The 12587-nt window shown below is 48.0% G+C and overlaps 1 protein-coding gene across 3 annotated transcripts in view; it reads left to right on the top strand.

The window, feature by feature from the left end:
- The window catches only part of LOC116395780 (protein bicaudal D homolog 1-like), a 60386-nt gene extending 52476 nt beyond the window's left edge, over positions 1–7910 (top strand). Inside the window, exon 12 of one of the 3 annotated variants that reach the window (XM_031869893.1) lies at positions 1848–7910. In XM_031869893.1, the coding sequence (XP_031725753.1) occupies positions 1848–1961 (114 nt within the window). In that variant the 3' untranslated portion in view covers positions 1962–7910. Of the gene's footprint in view, positions 1–1844 lie in introns of all 3 variants that reach the window. The other 2 variants (XM_031869894.1, XM_031869895.1) reach the window with 2 other exon arrangements.
- Positions 7911–12587: the final 4677 nt, after the last annotated feature.

Below are 12587 nucleotides of genomic sequence, written 5' to 3'. Positions count from 1 at the left end.
TTGTCCCTGAAGCGTCCAAAACTGGCGCTAGAGGGGAATCTAGAATGTCAGAGTTTGAGCTTCGGGCCACTGACAAGCATTGTTATTTGACTTTCCCTCTAGCGCCACCATGAAGTTCACATTAGGGGTTTTGGTTCAGACATTCATCGTCTCCTCAGGATGAATTCTGATAACTTTGGTGATCCTCATTTAATCTAGCGCCATCTTCAGGGGAAAATTCAACTCATATATCTCGTATAAGGTTAAGCCTGAGCATATCTAGTCCGTCCATTCTCTATGCAGTGCCTTGTTGATCCCTGACCACACACTCAGGGAAATTGAGTGTGTGGTCAGGGATCTCTGAGAAAGAAGATACTTTTCTAAATTTTATTGAAGAGATTGTTGCTTGCTGACCTTTTTTGCCCGTGAACTGTTGTGACATGTTCCATCAAAGATGAGGTCCCAGATGTGTGACTGTCACTCATATAAGAAGTAGTTAGACTATATGAATGGCAACTCACATCGTCTGTTTATCAGCTATTTCAGACTGTTCAGTCTATTAAACCAGCTCTGGCTGAAATATACAGTACATGACTGTTGATTCTACTGTTGCCTTGTAGGCCATGGTCAATGTAGTAGGTCTAATATCCATTTGTTTTTGTGTGACATCTTGAGGTTCTCAACTTCAAATCTGTCTGTCTTTTTCAGTCAGAAAAGACAAACAGATTTGTGACTTTGCAGCGAGGGTTGGTAATCTTCAAAAACATTTGTGTTATATTTGTTGAAATTCTCTTTACATCCTGACAGCAATCAATAAATCAAATGCTCTGACAAAAAAAATTGGTATCTGGCTGTCGCAGCACTGCAATATGGGCTACCCACCTTTCTACATACCTACCTACCTACCTACCTGTCTACCTACCAATTATCTACCTGCCTGTCTACCTACCTACCTGCCTGTCTGTCTACCTACCTACCTGCCTACCTACCAATTATCTACCTACCTGTCTACCTACCTACCTGTCTACCTACCTACCTGTCTACCTACCAATTATCTACCTACCTGTCTACCTACAAATTGTCTACCTTCCTATCTACTTGTCTACCTTCCTACCCGTCTATCTTCTTGTCTAACTACCTACTACCTTCTTGTCTAACTAACTACCTACCTACCTTCTTGACTAACTAACTACCTACCTACCTGTCTACCTGCGTGCACTCTTTCTGTTCACTCAATATCCGTCACCAGAGTCTTCCAGAAGCTGCTATCTTGACAGCTGTGAGTACTAACAGTTGCTATGTTTATTGTTTATAATGCTAATTTTGGGGAGTGTCTATGGAGGGAGGCCTGAAGGGACGAGCTGTCAGTGTTGAAGACTTGGAGACTTTGTCCCTCTGAGGCAAATTTGTAATTTGGGCTATACAAATAAATTGAATTGAACTGATTTAAAATGAAAATCTAGTGTAGGCTTGCTAGATTCTCAAGATTACCTACCCGAGCTTTAAATGCTAAGCACAGCACATGACATGAATAATGTACCTATATTGCTATAAAACTGTGAAGAGTTTGGGAGCCTGTAATGTAATTATTTCAAAGGAACCTGATGTTTTCCTAAATATGATATAAGAAAGAGAAAGAAGAAATTATATTTGTACATGTTTACAAAATATAAAAGAATGTGTGTTTTAAATGGTTACCTTTACATTGTATACATTGTTACCATAAACACATGGCATTCCTATGCTAAATGTAGCTACCCTGCTACTACAGATGGCTGCTAGGCATTGTGGTCAATGTAAAACCCCTAGATGCCTATACACTGTAGGTCAACCATGCTCTCTACTCCTTGCTCTCTTGTTCTCAGCAGCAGTGTGTCGACCCCTGTGGATCACTGACCCTCGCTCCGCCCACCATGAGTGCCTCCTGTCAGGCTTCCTCAGTTGCCTGTGGGTCCTCTATCTCTGTGGAACACAACACCTGACCCCTGACCTGTGACACTGTTGACCCAGAAGACTTGCCAAACATTCTGTCCAGAGGACCTCTCCCACCCTTGAACCTCAATGCTGTTAACGAGGAGTGCCTGTCTCACACTTACATTGCTTTGGAAAAGCAGGGATGATGCTGCCAGCAGAGCCACATGAACCTGCTGACACATCCATTGCCAGAACTGCAGAACGTATTTATCCATTAATTCAGTCATTCAGTTTGGGTGTTTTGAATAATCAAAATCAAATGAATCAAATCCTTTTTTGTGTTGCCCGCCATGGTTATTTTGTGTCAGCATAAACATATCTGTGTATCACAAACATGATGGCACCATATATGTTAACCCTTGTGTGCAGTTCATAAAGCATGTGTAGCTGTGGAGGTTCTGATGCTTCTTTTTAACCCATATGTAAAGTCCTGCACAGCATTCTCCATGTTATTGTCTCTTTTACATGTATTATTCCTACACATCAGTCTGCCTATTCATCACCCTGTAAGATAAGCACAAACTGAAGCAATGCATTCCAAAAACCTGTTGTGTGTGACTGTTAGCATCACAGCAAAAGCTACAAAGAGCTGAAAGTGCATCAGTATTCATCATGGCCTCTTTCTGGAGTTGACAGTGCTTAGATGTCACTTCAGACAGAATGATAACAGTGAGGTTCCTCTGTGCTCTGCCACACTTAAATAGGACTTTATCATTCATCCCCAAATGCTTGCAGCAATCTCTCAACTGCCAACGGGACCTAACTGGATATGAGCTGGAGTCTGGGGTGGAAAATAATGTAATTCATTTGAAAACCACTTGTGATATCATCAATTAAATTAAATTGACTTCAGGCTCTTAGAAATCTAACCCCCCCGGCTTTTTCTGCAGGGTGGAGTTTTTAGGTTCTGATCAGACTCTGGCATGAAGCTGATGATGGTTGGTCATAACGAGAGGGTTTACTCGCTTCATGACTCAACCATACTGTGCAGCACTGGAATATAAAGGAGTCGTATCCTGCAAGTGTACCTGCATTTTGTCTGTGAGGGAACAGATTGATGCTTTTACAGACTGAATTCTGCAACATAAAGAAAAGTGATATTTGAGTAATATTTTATTTCTATGATTTTACAATACTGTGCTATACTGTACAGGATGATACTATTACAGTATATACTTAAAACAAGATGGACCTGTGAAGAAGAGATTATTCAGCATTAATAAGCAATATTGTTGTAATATGTTTGTTTCAGACATTTCCCCCAAAAAGCCTTCCCTTCGAAAGAGAAATAAACTACTCGTACTCACGTTTGCTTTTAATTTTCTGCCTTCTGACTAAGGAAAAGATGCGCATTGGTGATTTAATTAATTTGTTTTTGAATGAATATCTAAAGTCTGAGTTTGCTTGCAACATTATGTGGAAGAAAGAATTTTTGGTAAAGTTGAGCAAGCCTTATTAGAGCCTGCATGTTAGTGTAGGTTAGCGCATGTGAGCGTGCCTTTTAGTGCATGTTAGTGTCCCTAATATTTACATTTTTAGGATTATTTTTCTATTTGTGATGTAACCCAGCAGATAATTTAAGCCTTTAATGTCATTTTAATTCAACCTTTGACGGCTCTGTTGTTAGGGTTAGTTATTTCGGGGAATGCAGACTCTCGATTGTGGAAAGGAAAATAAGTCCCACCCTACCAAAAAGAAGTTTGATGTTACCGAGTAAGAGAATACGCAAGGGAATGAGCACTATTTGTTTTATAAATTAGTTTAGCCGTCATGACTGACAACTGTTAAAACTGTCAGAGACACTGAGTGTTTTGTGAGACTACACTTATGCGACATGAGAGAGGTGATTCAGAGATCTTTGCACCAGTAGTTTGAAACCTTTTGACAGCGTCATTGTGAGTTTTTGCTAAATTAAGCTAGCATGCTAACTGTATTAACCACGCTGTCTGTCGGGGTGAGGGCATTGATATGTGAAGCTGCCGATAAAACGACTGCTATGAAATGGAGAGTGTTACTTGTTTACTTAAAGCAGCATATTTTTGCATTGATCATTTGCTGGAAAATGTGGATATGGGTTGTAGCAAAATGATATGCTGTTGGTTGTTTTGCTACTTTCTTTAGTGTTATATTGTGCATGTTTACAACGTGACTGCTCTGTTATGCACTGCCAGTGTTAATACGAATATGAAGTAAGTTTAAGAGAACTACTGAATATCTGCATTGAGACTATTTTAAAAACATGAATGTGAAGTTGGTAAAGTTATTGTTGTTCTTACTCAGTTCAGGATTCAAAAGAGAAACACTATGTTTAATCCATGGTTCAAATGTTAGATTGTAGGGGACAGAAAAGACCGAATTCATGAGGCCCCTCTAAGGAAAGGGGCGTAACCCTGGTGACGGGGGGGGGGGGGTTAAAGGGTGGCAGGAAGTGAATGTGCGTTATGTGTGTATGGATGGAAATAAACGGCCACAAGGTGCAGTCAAAGGGAATACTCGCCTCATCATTTGTTTCCACGCTCCTACATTGGTGACCCTGACTCTCCTGGACGTTTCCAGAAGAGAAGATGACGACGCACGCAGTTTCGCTCAAACTGCCGGAGTTTTGGGAGACGCAAGCAGCGGTGTGGTTTGCTCAAACTGAGGCACAGTTCGCCCTCAGAGACATTACAGTGGACGCGACAAAATATTATTATGTCGTGGCGGCTCTCGGCAGTTCGACAGCAGGCAGAGTGGTAAGCATCCTTGAAAATCCTCCAGAGAGGGACAAGTACAATGCCTTGAAAGGCCGGCTGTTGAACATTTTAGGGCTTTCGGACTCTGAGCGGGCTTGCCGGTTGCTTTCTCTGAACAGCCTCGGCGACAGCAAGCCGTCGGAGCTGATGGACAAAATGTTAGCTCTGCTAGGAAAACATGAGCCGGAGTTTCTGTTTACGGAACTTTTTCTGCAGCAGCTACCACTGCAGGTGCAGGCTGCTTTGGCCAACACCAAGATTACCGATTGTCGGGAGTTGGCCGAGGAGGCCGATAAGTTCTTTCTGGCTGGCCAACAAAGCTACACAGCTGCGCTGAGGCCGGCCCAAGCCACGGCATGGCCGGGGGAGACAACGGTCGTTGCCTCAGCGGCGGCAGCGAGCCAGCGGCGGGGATCTACCGGCCTGTGCTATTACCACGCAAGGTTTGGGCCGCGGGCTACAAGGTGCCATGCAGTTTCGGCGGGACTTGAAATGCCAGGGCCGGCGCTCAGTGACGGCCATGAGCGTCGGTTGGGGAGGCAGGCTGCTGTTCATCCAGGACGACGTTTCCGGGCGGCGCTTTCTCTGCGACACGGGGGCGCAGAGGAGCGTTGTGCCTGCATCACGGGTGGACATGCTGACAAACGGGCAGAGCCCCCCCCTGGAAGCTGCGAACGGTACCCCCATACGCACTTTTGGGACACGGTGCCTGGAGCTGTGTTTTATGGGGCAGCGTTTCAGCTGGGACTTTGTTACTGCCAAAATTGCCATTCCCCAGCTTGGCGCGGATTTCCTATGCACTTATGGACTATTGGTGGACGTCAAGGGCCGCCACCTGATAAATGCTGTGACTTTTTGTTCTTACCCATGTACACTAAGTGGAGCGGGCTCTACCAGGTTGACTAGCATGCTTGCAGCGGCTGATGAGTTTCTGCGTCTGCTGGCCGAGTTCCCAGACCTCACGCAGCCCACCTTCTCGTCCTCTACGGTCAAGCATGGGGTGGAGCATCACATCTCTACCACCGGCCCACCGGTACATGCCCGGGCCTGGCGCCTAGATCCGGCAAAGCTCACCATCGGCAAGACCGAGTTTGAAAACATGGAGCACCTGGGCATCGTTCGCCGCTCCAACAGTCCGTGGGCTTCACCCCTGCACATTGCACTGAAGCCTGGGGACGGGTGGGCCCATGTGGAGATTATCGCCGGCTCAACGAGGTAACAATCCCGGACCGCTATCCAGTTCCACATATTCAAGACTTTTCTGCCCACGTGTCGGATAGTGTGATGTTTTCGAAAGTGGACCTGGTACGAGGTTACCATCAAGTGCCCGTTCACCCGCTGGACCTTCCCAAGACGGTGCTGATCACTCCATTCGGCCTTGTTCTTGCCTTTGAGTTCTTGAGGATGCCATTTGGCCTAAAAAATGCAGCGCAGATGTTCCAGCGTCTAATGGACACGGTGCTGAGGGACGTGCCTTTCCTGTTTGTCTACCTGGATGACAGCCTGGTGGCCAGTTCGTCAAGAGCGGAGCATATGTCTCACCTCCGGACTCTGTTTGAGCGACAGCCAGCACGGGTTGACCATCAACCCGGCTAAGTGCCAGTTTGGGTTGACCACCATTGACTTTCTGGGACACCGCATCACAAAGGACGGGGCAGTTCCCCGTCTGTCAAAGGTGGAGGCAGTGACTAACTTTACACGCCCACTCACAGTGAGGGCCCTGCAGGAATTTTTAGGTATGGTGAACTTCATGGTGAACTCGCTTTATTCCCTGAGCAGCGCAAGTGATGCGGCCCCTGTACGAAGCCCTGAAGGGCAAGGCCATCAAACAGGCTGTTGACTGGACCGAAGAGAGGGAACTTGCGTTTGTTGACGCTAAAAGAGCTCTGGCAAACGCAACAATGCTGGCACACCCGTCACCTAAGGCTCCGATTGCCATCACCACGGACGTTTCGGACTACGCGGTGGGCACGGTGCACGAGTAGTGGGTGAAAGGGGCATGGCAACAGCTTGCTTTCTTCAGTCGACAGTTGCGGCCTAATGAGCGGAAGTACAGCACTTTCGATCGGGAGCTCCTCAGCCTCTTTCTGGCCATTCGGCATTTCCGGTTCCTGCTGGAGGCTCGGCCGTTCACTGCGTTTGTGGATCACAAGCCACTGACGTTTGCCATGAGTAAGAGCGCCGAACCATGGTCTGCATGCCAGCAGCGCCAGCTCTCCTTCATATCAGTTTACCACGGATCTGCAGCATGTAGCGGGCAAGGAAAACCTGGTCGCAGACTGTCTCTCCAGGGCCGTCACCGGGGCTGTCCAGTTAGGATTGGACTATAACAAGATGGCTGGGGATCAGGTTTCAGACCCGGGCGTCCAGGAGTTGAAGACGGCAGTTACGGGACTGCGGTTGGAGGAGGTCCCGTTTGGTGAAACAGGTGCTACGCTCCTGTGTGACGTCTCCACAGGCCAGCCACGGCCGGTTGTTCCCGACGAATGGAGACAACAGGTTTTCAATGCTATTCATGGACTGTCACACCCTGGCAAGAGGGCATCTCAGAAGTTGATGGCAGTAAAGTTCATCTGGCACGGGCTGAAAAAGGATATACGAAAGTAGGCCGGGACTTGTGTGGTGTGGTGTTAGCACAGTTCTCGGTTCCAGAAAGGAGGTTCGATCACGTGAATGTGGACTTGGTAGGACCTTTGCCCCCATCCCGTGGTTTCACACATCTCCTCACAATGGTAGACCGAACCACTCGCTGGCCAGAAACTGTCCCGTTGTCATCAACAACGGCGGATGAGGTGGCTCGGGCGTTTATTTAGGCTTGAGTCGCCAGGTTCGGAGTCCCAGCTGACGTTTCCTCGGACCGAGGCCCACAGTTTACATCAGAGCTGTGAAATGCAGTTGCAGGAAGCCTAGGGGTGAAGCTCCATCGCACTACTGCCTACCACCCGCCTCATCGTTTGTTTCCACACTCCTACAAGATAATCATAATTCATGGTTAAATAGCTAAAAAAATCCAAATTAAAGAAGGATAAAATGCTCCATGTGAGAATTGCTGTGTATTATTTTGAGAATGTGAATAGGTAATTCATTATGGCCATAACATAGATTGGAATTTCATGATCGTAATAGCCTTGTCTTATACAGGCTAGGTTTTTGAGGTTCCCTGGATACCTTTGATTCTGGATATTGAACTCTCCCTGATGAGGGAGATGGCGAGCCACCACTGAACCGAACATCTCCTTACCCCGAGGAGTAGGGTCAAGATCTTCTTTGTTGCTGAGGAGAAAACAACCGTTTCTTCATTTCTCATCACCTCACTGCACCAGTGAGGTAGGATTAAGAAAGCAATACATCTTACTACTTGACTTATTCTTTTGACTTTGGAACTGAAACTGACTGACTATTTGAACTGACTGTATAAGGAAACAAGGAAGGACTCGAAAGGAACAAACTGAAGGAACGCTGCCTTTTAGTTTATATTAGTGCATGTTAGCTTATGTGAGCGTGCCTTTTAGTGCATGTTAGTGCATGTGAGCGTGCCTTTTAGTTTATATTAGTGCATGTTACCTTATGTGAGCGTGCTTTTTAGTGCATTTTATTGCATGTGAGCGTGCTTTTACTGCATGTTAGTGTATTTTCTTCTATTCTCCTTTAGCTATTTAGATTCTTCTTTGTTTCATGTTTTGTGGTTTGGTTTGTCACTGTTGTGTTATACACATTATTGTTTGCATTTGTTTTATGAGTGTTTGTCTGGGACCTCCTTACATTTCAAAGGGTTTTACCGATATATAATGCATTTCAGTTAAGTCCAAATGTAAGCCTAAGAGTGGCTCTACCTGAAAGACTGAACTGTTTACAAAATCAAAATATCATTATTCTGATAGTGAGTACATAGCAGTTATTCCTGTGTATTGGGTGGTGCCAGAGGAAAGGCTTGTTCTGTTGCAGTGTTTCTTTATGCTCTGTATGTGTTGTCAAATTGGTGAGTGTTTCTAAATTCACTTTTTCTCAATCTAAATGTATCATTTGCTTGTGTGTATGAAATGATTTGCTCTGTGTGATGAACAGATTTGGACCGTGAAGTAGCAAGTATTCTAAATGGTAGCTTTGCAGGTTCAATATTTCTAGAATTCCTGGATTGTTCTGGGAGCAGTTCCTATAAATGATGGATAGTTGTTGATTAGATAATCTGTCTGCTGGCTTTGATATGATATTATTGTATTTTATCTTATCATAAAATGCAGAATAAACAGAGAAGTTAAGCTGAGAAGTTAAGAGAATTTTGGGCTAAAATTTCTAGAAACGTCAAGTGCAAAATTAATTTATAAAACTCTTCGACCTTATTTGACCACACCACTAGAGGCCGCAAGTGTATCATTGCTGTGGAGGTGAAGGTGAAGCCCACGCCATTTTCAGTGACCAGACAAATCTTTTGTGGGGAGTAGTATGTGCTGGGGGAATTTGGACTAGCAGTCCTTTTGATAACGGCTCATTTTTACATAAATAGACTGACAAAACACAAGCAACACTTTTAAATGAAGGGAAGAGTTGGCGATCTCAGTCCTTTGCAAGAGCAATCACCCCACATTCTCACTGCTGCCTCTCTCTCTCTTCTCATACAGCTGAGTCAGACCACCAAGCCAAATCTATCAGGTGAGCTACAGGTGTTAATTGAAAGGGATTTTGTCGCACCCCTAAAACCTGCTGCTGCAGCATGAGTAGGTGTGTGAAGGATTTCTTCATCCTCTGACAAAACCTTTGTGCCAACATCAACCATCTTAACTTTTCCTGTAATCCTGTGATTGGAGCACCCGTGATCTCTGCCTCTAAACCGAACACTAATCGCCTCTCCTCTTGTCTATGGGACGGTATTTGGCATGACGGTTAAGATGCTGAGTGAGTAAATGGTTAGTTTAATGACCGTAGAGGAGGGTTAGATCCTCCAAGCAATCAACAAAAAAGTAAACATCTATTGTGCATCACATTATTTAGTCGCTCCTCCGCGAATCGCCACCTTAACGTGGTGGAGGAGTTTGAGTGGCTCAGTGATCCTGGGGAGCTATGTTGTCCGGGGCATTAGCCCCTGGTAGGGTCTCCCAAGGCAAACAGGTCTCGGGGGAGAGCCCAGGCTAAGAGCGGTTCAAACGACCCTAATGATAAGCAGCCCACGGACTTTAGCCACCTCGCCCAGACCAGGGAAACCGGGGCACCCTCCCGGAGCCGGACCCAGGATGGGAGCTCGTCGGCGAGCGTCTGGTGGCCGGGCCTTCGCCCATGGGGCCCGGTCGGGCTCAGCCCGAATAAACAGCATGGAGCAGCCACCCTGTGGACCCACCACCCGCAGGGACAAGCATCGGGGTCGGGTGCAATGCAGACCGGGCGGCGGGTCAGGCGGGAGGCCTGGACGAGCTGATCGCCGGCGGCATAGACTAGCTCTAGGGACGTGAAACGTCACCTCGCTAGCGGGGAAAGAGCCAGAGCTGGTGCAGGAGGTGGAGCGGTACCAGCTAGATATAGTTGGACTCACCTCCACACACAGCGCTGGCTCTGGAACCAAGCTCCTGGAGAGAGGTTGGACTTTGTCCTTTTCCGGAGTTGACGGAGAAACCTGGCAGGGGGTGATTGGGAGGAACGGCTTGCCCGATCTGAACCCGAATGGTGTCTCGTTATTGGACTTCTGTGCTTGCCACGGTTTGGCCATAACGAACACCATGTTCGAACATAAGGTGGCTCATAAGTGTACCTGGTACCAGAACACCTTAGGCCGGAGATCAATGATCGACTTTGTAATCGTATCATTTGATTTGCGGCCGTATGTCTTGGACACTCGGGTGAAGAGAGGAGCAGAGCTGTCAACTGATCACCACCTGGTGGTGAGTTGGATCAGATGGCAGGGGAACCGGTTGGAAAGACCCGGCAAGCCCAAACGTGTAGTGAGGGTGAACTGGGAACGTCTGGCGGAGGACCCTGTCCGGGAGGTCTTTAACTCCCACCTCCGGAAGAACTTCTCACACATCCCGAGGGAGGTTGGGGACAAGGAATCCGAATGGACCATGTTCAAAGCCTCTATTGTGGACGCGGCCGCTAGGAGCTGTGGCCGGAAGGTCATCGGTGCCTGTCGTGGCGGCAACCCGAGAACCCGGTGGTGGACACCGGAGGTGAGGGAAGCCGTCAAGCTGAAGAAGGAGACCTTCAAGGCCTAGTTGGCCCAGGGGTCTCCCGAAGTAGCTGACAGGTACCGGCAGGCCAGAAGGGCTGCAGCTGCGGTGGTCGCGAGTGCTAAAACTCGGGCATGGGAGGAGTTCGGGGAGGCCATGGAGGACTTTGGCCTCAAGGAGGTTCTGGCAAACCATCCGACGGCTCAGGAAGGGAAAGCAGGGCTTACCCTAGGCTGTTCTCAGCAGGGGGGGGGGACTGCTGACCCGGACAGGGGACATCGTCGGGCGGTGGAAAGAGCACTTTGAGGAACTCCTAAACCCGACCAACATGTCCTCTGCAGAGGAGGCAGCGCCTGAAGATCTAGGGGGAGGCTCACCCATATCCCTGGCAGAGGCCGCTGAGGTAGTCAAAAAGCTCCTTGGTGGCAAGGCGCCGGGGGTGGATGAGATCCGCCCTGAGATGCTGAAAGCGCTGGACATAGTTGGGCTGTCCTGGCTGACACGCCTCTTCAATGTCGCATGGGGGTCGGGATCAGTGCCCATGGACTGGCAGACCGGGGTGGTGGTTCCCATTTTCAAAAAGGGGGACCGGAGAGTGTGCTCGAATTACCGGGGTATCACACTACTCAGCCTCCCGGGGAAGGCTTATGCCAGGGTGCTGGAAAGGAGGCTCCGACCGTTTGTCGAACCTCAGATACAAGAGGAGCAATGTGGATTCCGTCCCGGCCGTGGAACAGTGGACCAGCTCTTTACCCTCGCAAGACTACTGGAGGGGTTCTGGGAGTTTGCCCAACCAGTCTACATGTGCTTTGTGGACTTGGAGAAGGCTTTCGACCGGGTCCCTCAGGGGTTCTTGTGGGGGGTGCTGCGGGAGTATGGGGTACCGGACCCATTAAAACGGGCGATCCGGTCTCTGTACGACTGCAGTAGGAGCTGTGTCCGCATTCTCGGCAATAAGTCAGACACATTCCCGGTGGGTGTTGGCCTCCGCCAGGGCTGCCCTTTGTCTCCGGTCCTGTTCGTGACTTTCATGGACAGGATATCTAGGGGGTAGCCAGGATAGCCTGGGGGTGGAGAACGTCAGGTTCGGGGGTCTCAGGATCGCCTCTCTGCTGTTTGCAGATGATGTGGTCCTGTTAGCCTCCTCGGATTGTGACCTCCAGCATTCACTGGGGCGGTTTGCAGCCGAGTGTGAAGCGGCGGGGATGAGAGTTAGCACCTCCAAATCTGAGGCCATGGTGCTCTGCCGGAAACCGGTGGATTGCTCCCTCCAGGTGGGGACGGAGTGCCTACCTCAAGCGAAGGAGTTCAAGTATCTTGGGGTCTTGTTCACGAGTGAGGGTAAGATGGAGCGGGAGATCGACAGACGGATCGGTGCGGCTGCAGCAGTAAAGCAGGCACTGCACCGGACCGTCTTGGTGAAGAGGGAGCTGAGCCGGAAGGCAAAGCTCTCAATTTACCACTCGGTCTACGTTCCTACCCTCACCTATGGCCACCGCGACCCGACCCCAGATAAGCGGAGGAAAATGGATGGATGGATGGATGGATTATTTAGTCAGATGCAAAAAAGGAGACAGAAATAATGAGATGACGTGTGCATGATGTAACATATGTGTATAGTTGTATAGTATTTTAATTACAATTACATTATTCTCAGACTTGAATGATCCCTCACTCACCGAAAACCTGTTTTGTATCTGAAAACACAAAACCGGTTTTGTGTTTTAAAACCTTTTTTCTCCATGAA

This window comes from Anarrhichthys ocellatus, unplaced genomic scaffold, assembly GCF_004355925.1.
Source record: "Anarrhichthys ocellatus isolate YVR2014 unplaced genomic scaffold, GSC_Weel_1.0 scaffold49, whole genome shotgun sequence".
In the NCBI taxonomy this organism is placed as follows: Eukaryota; Metazoa; Chordata; class Actinopteri; order Perciformes; family Anarhichadidae; genus Anarrhichthys; species Anarrhichthys ocellatus.
This window is presented reverse-complemented; position numbering and strand designations above follow the sequence as displayed.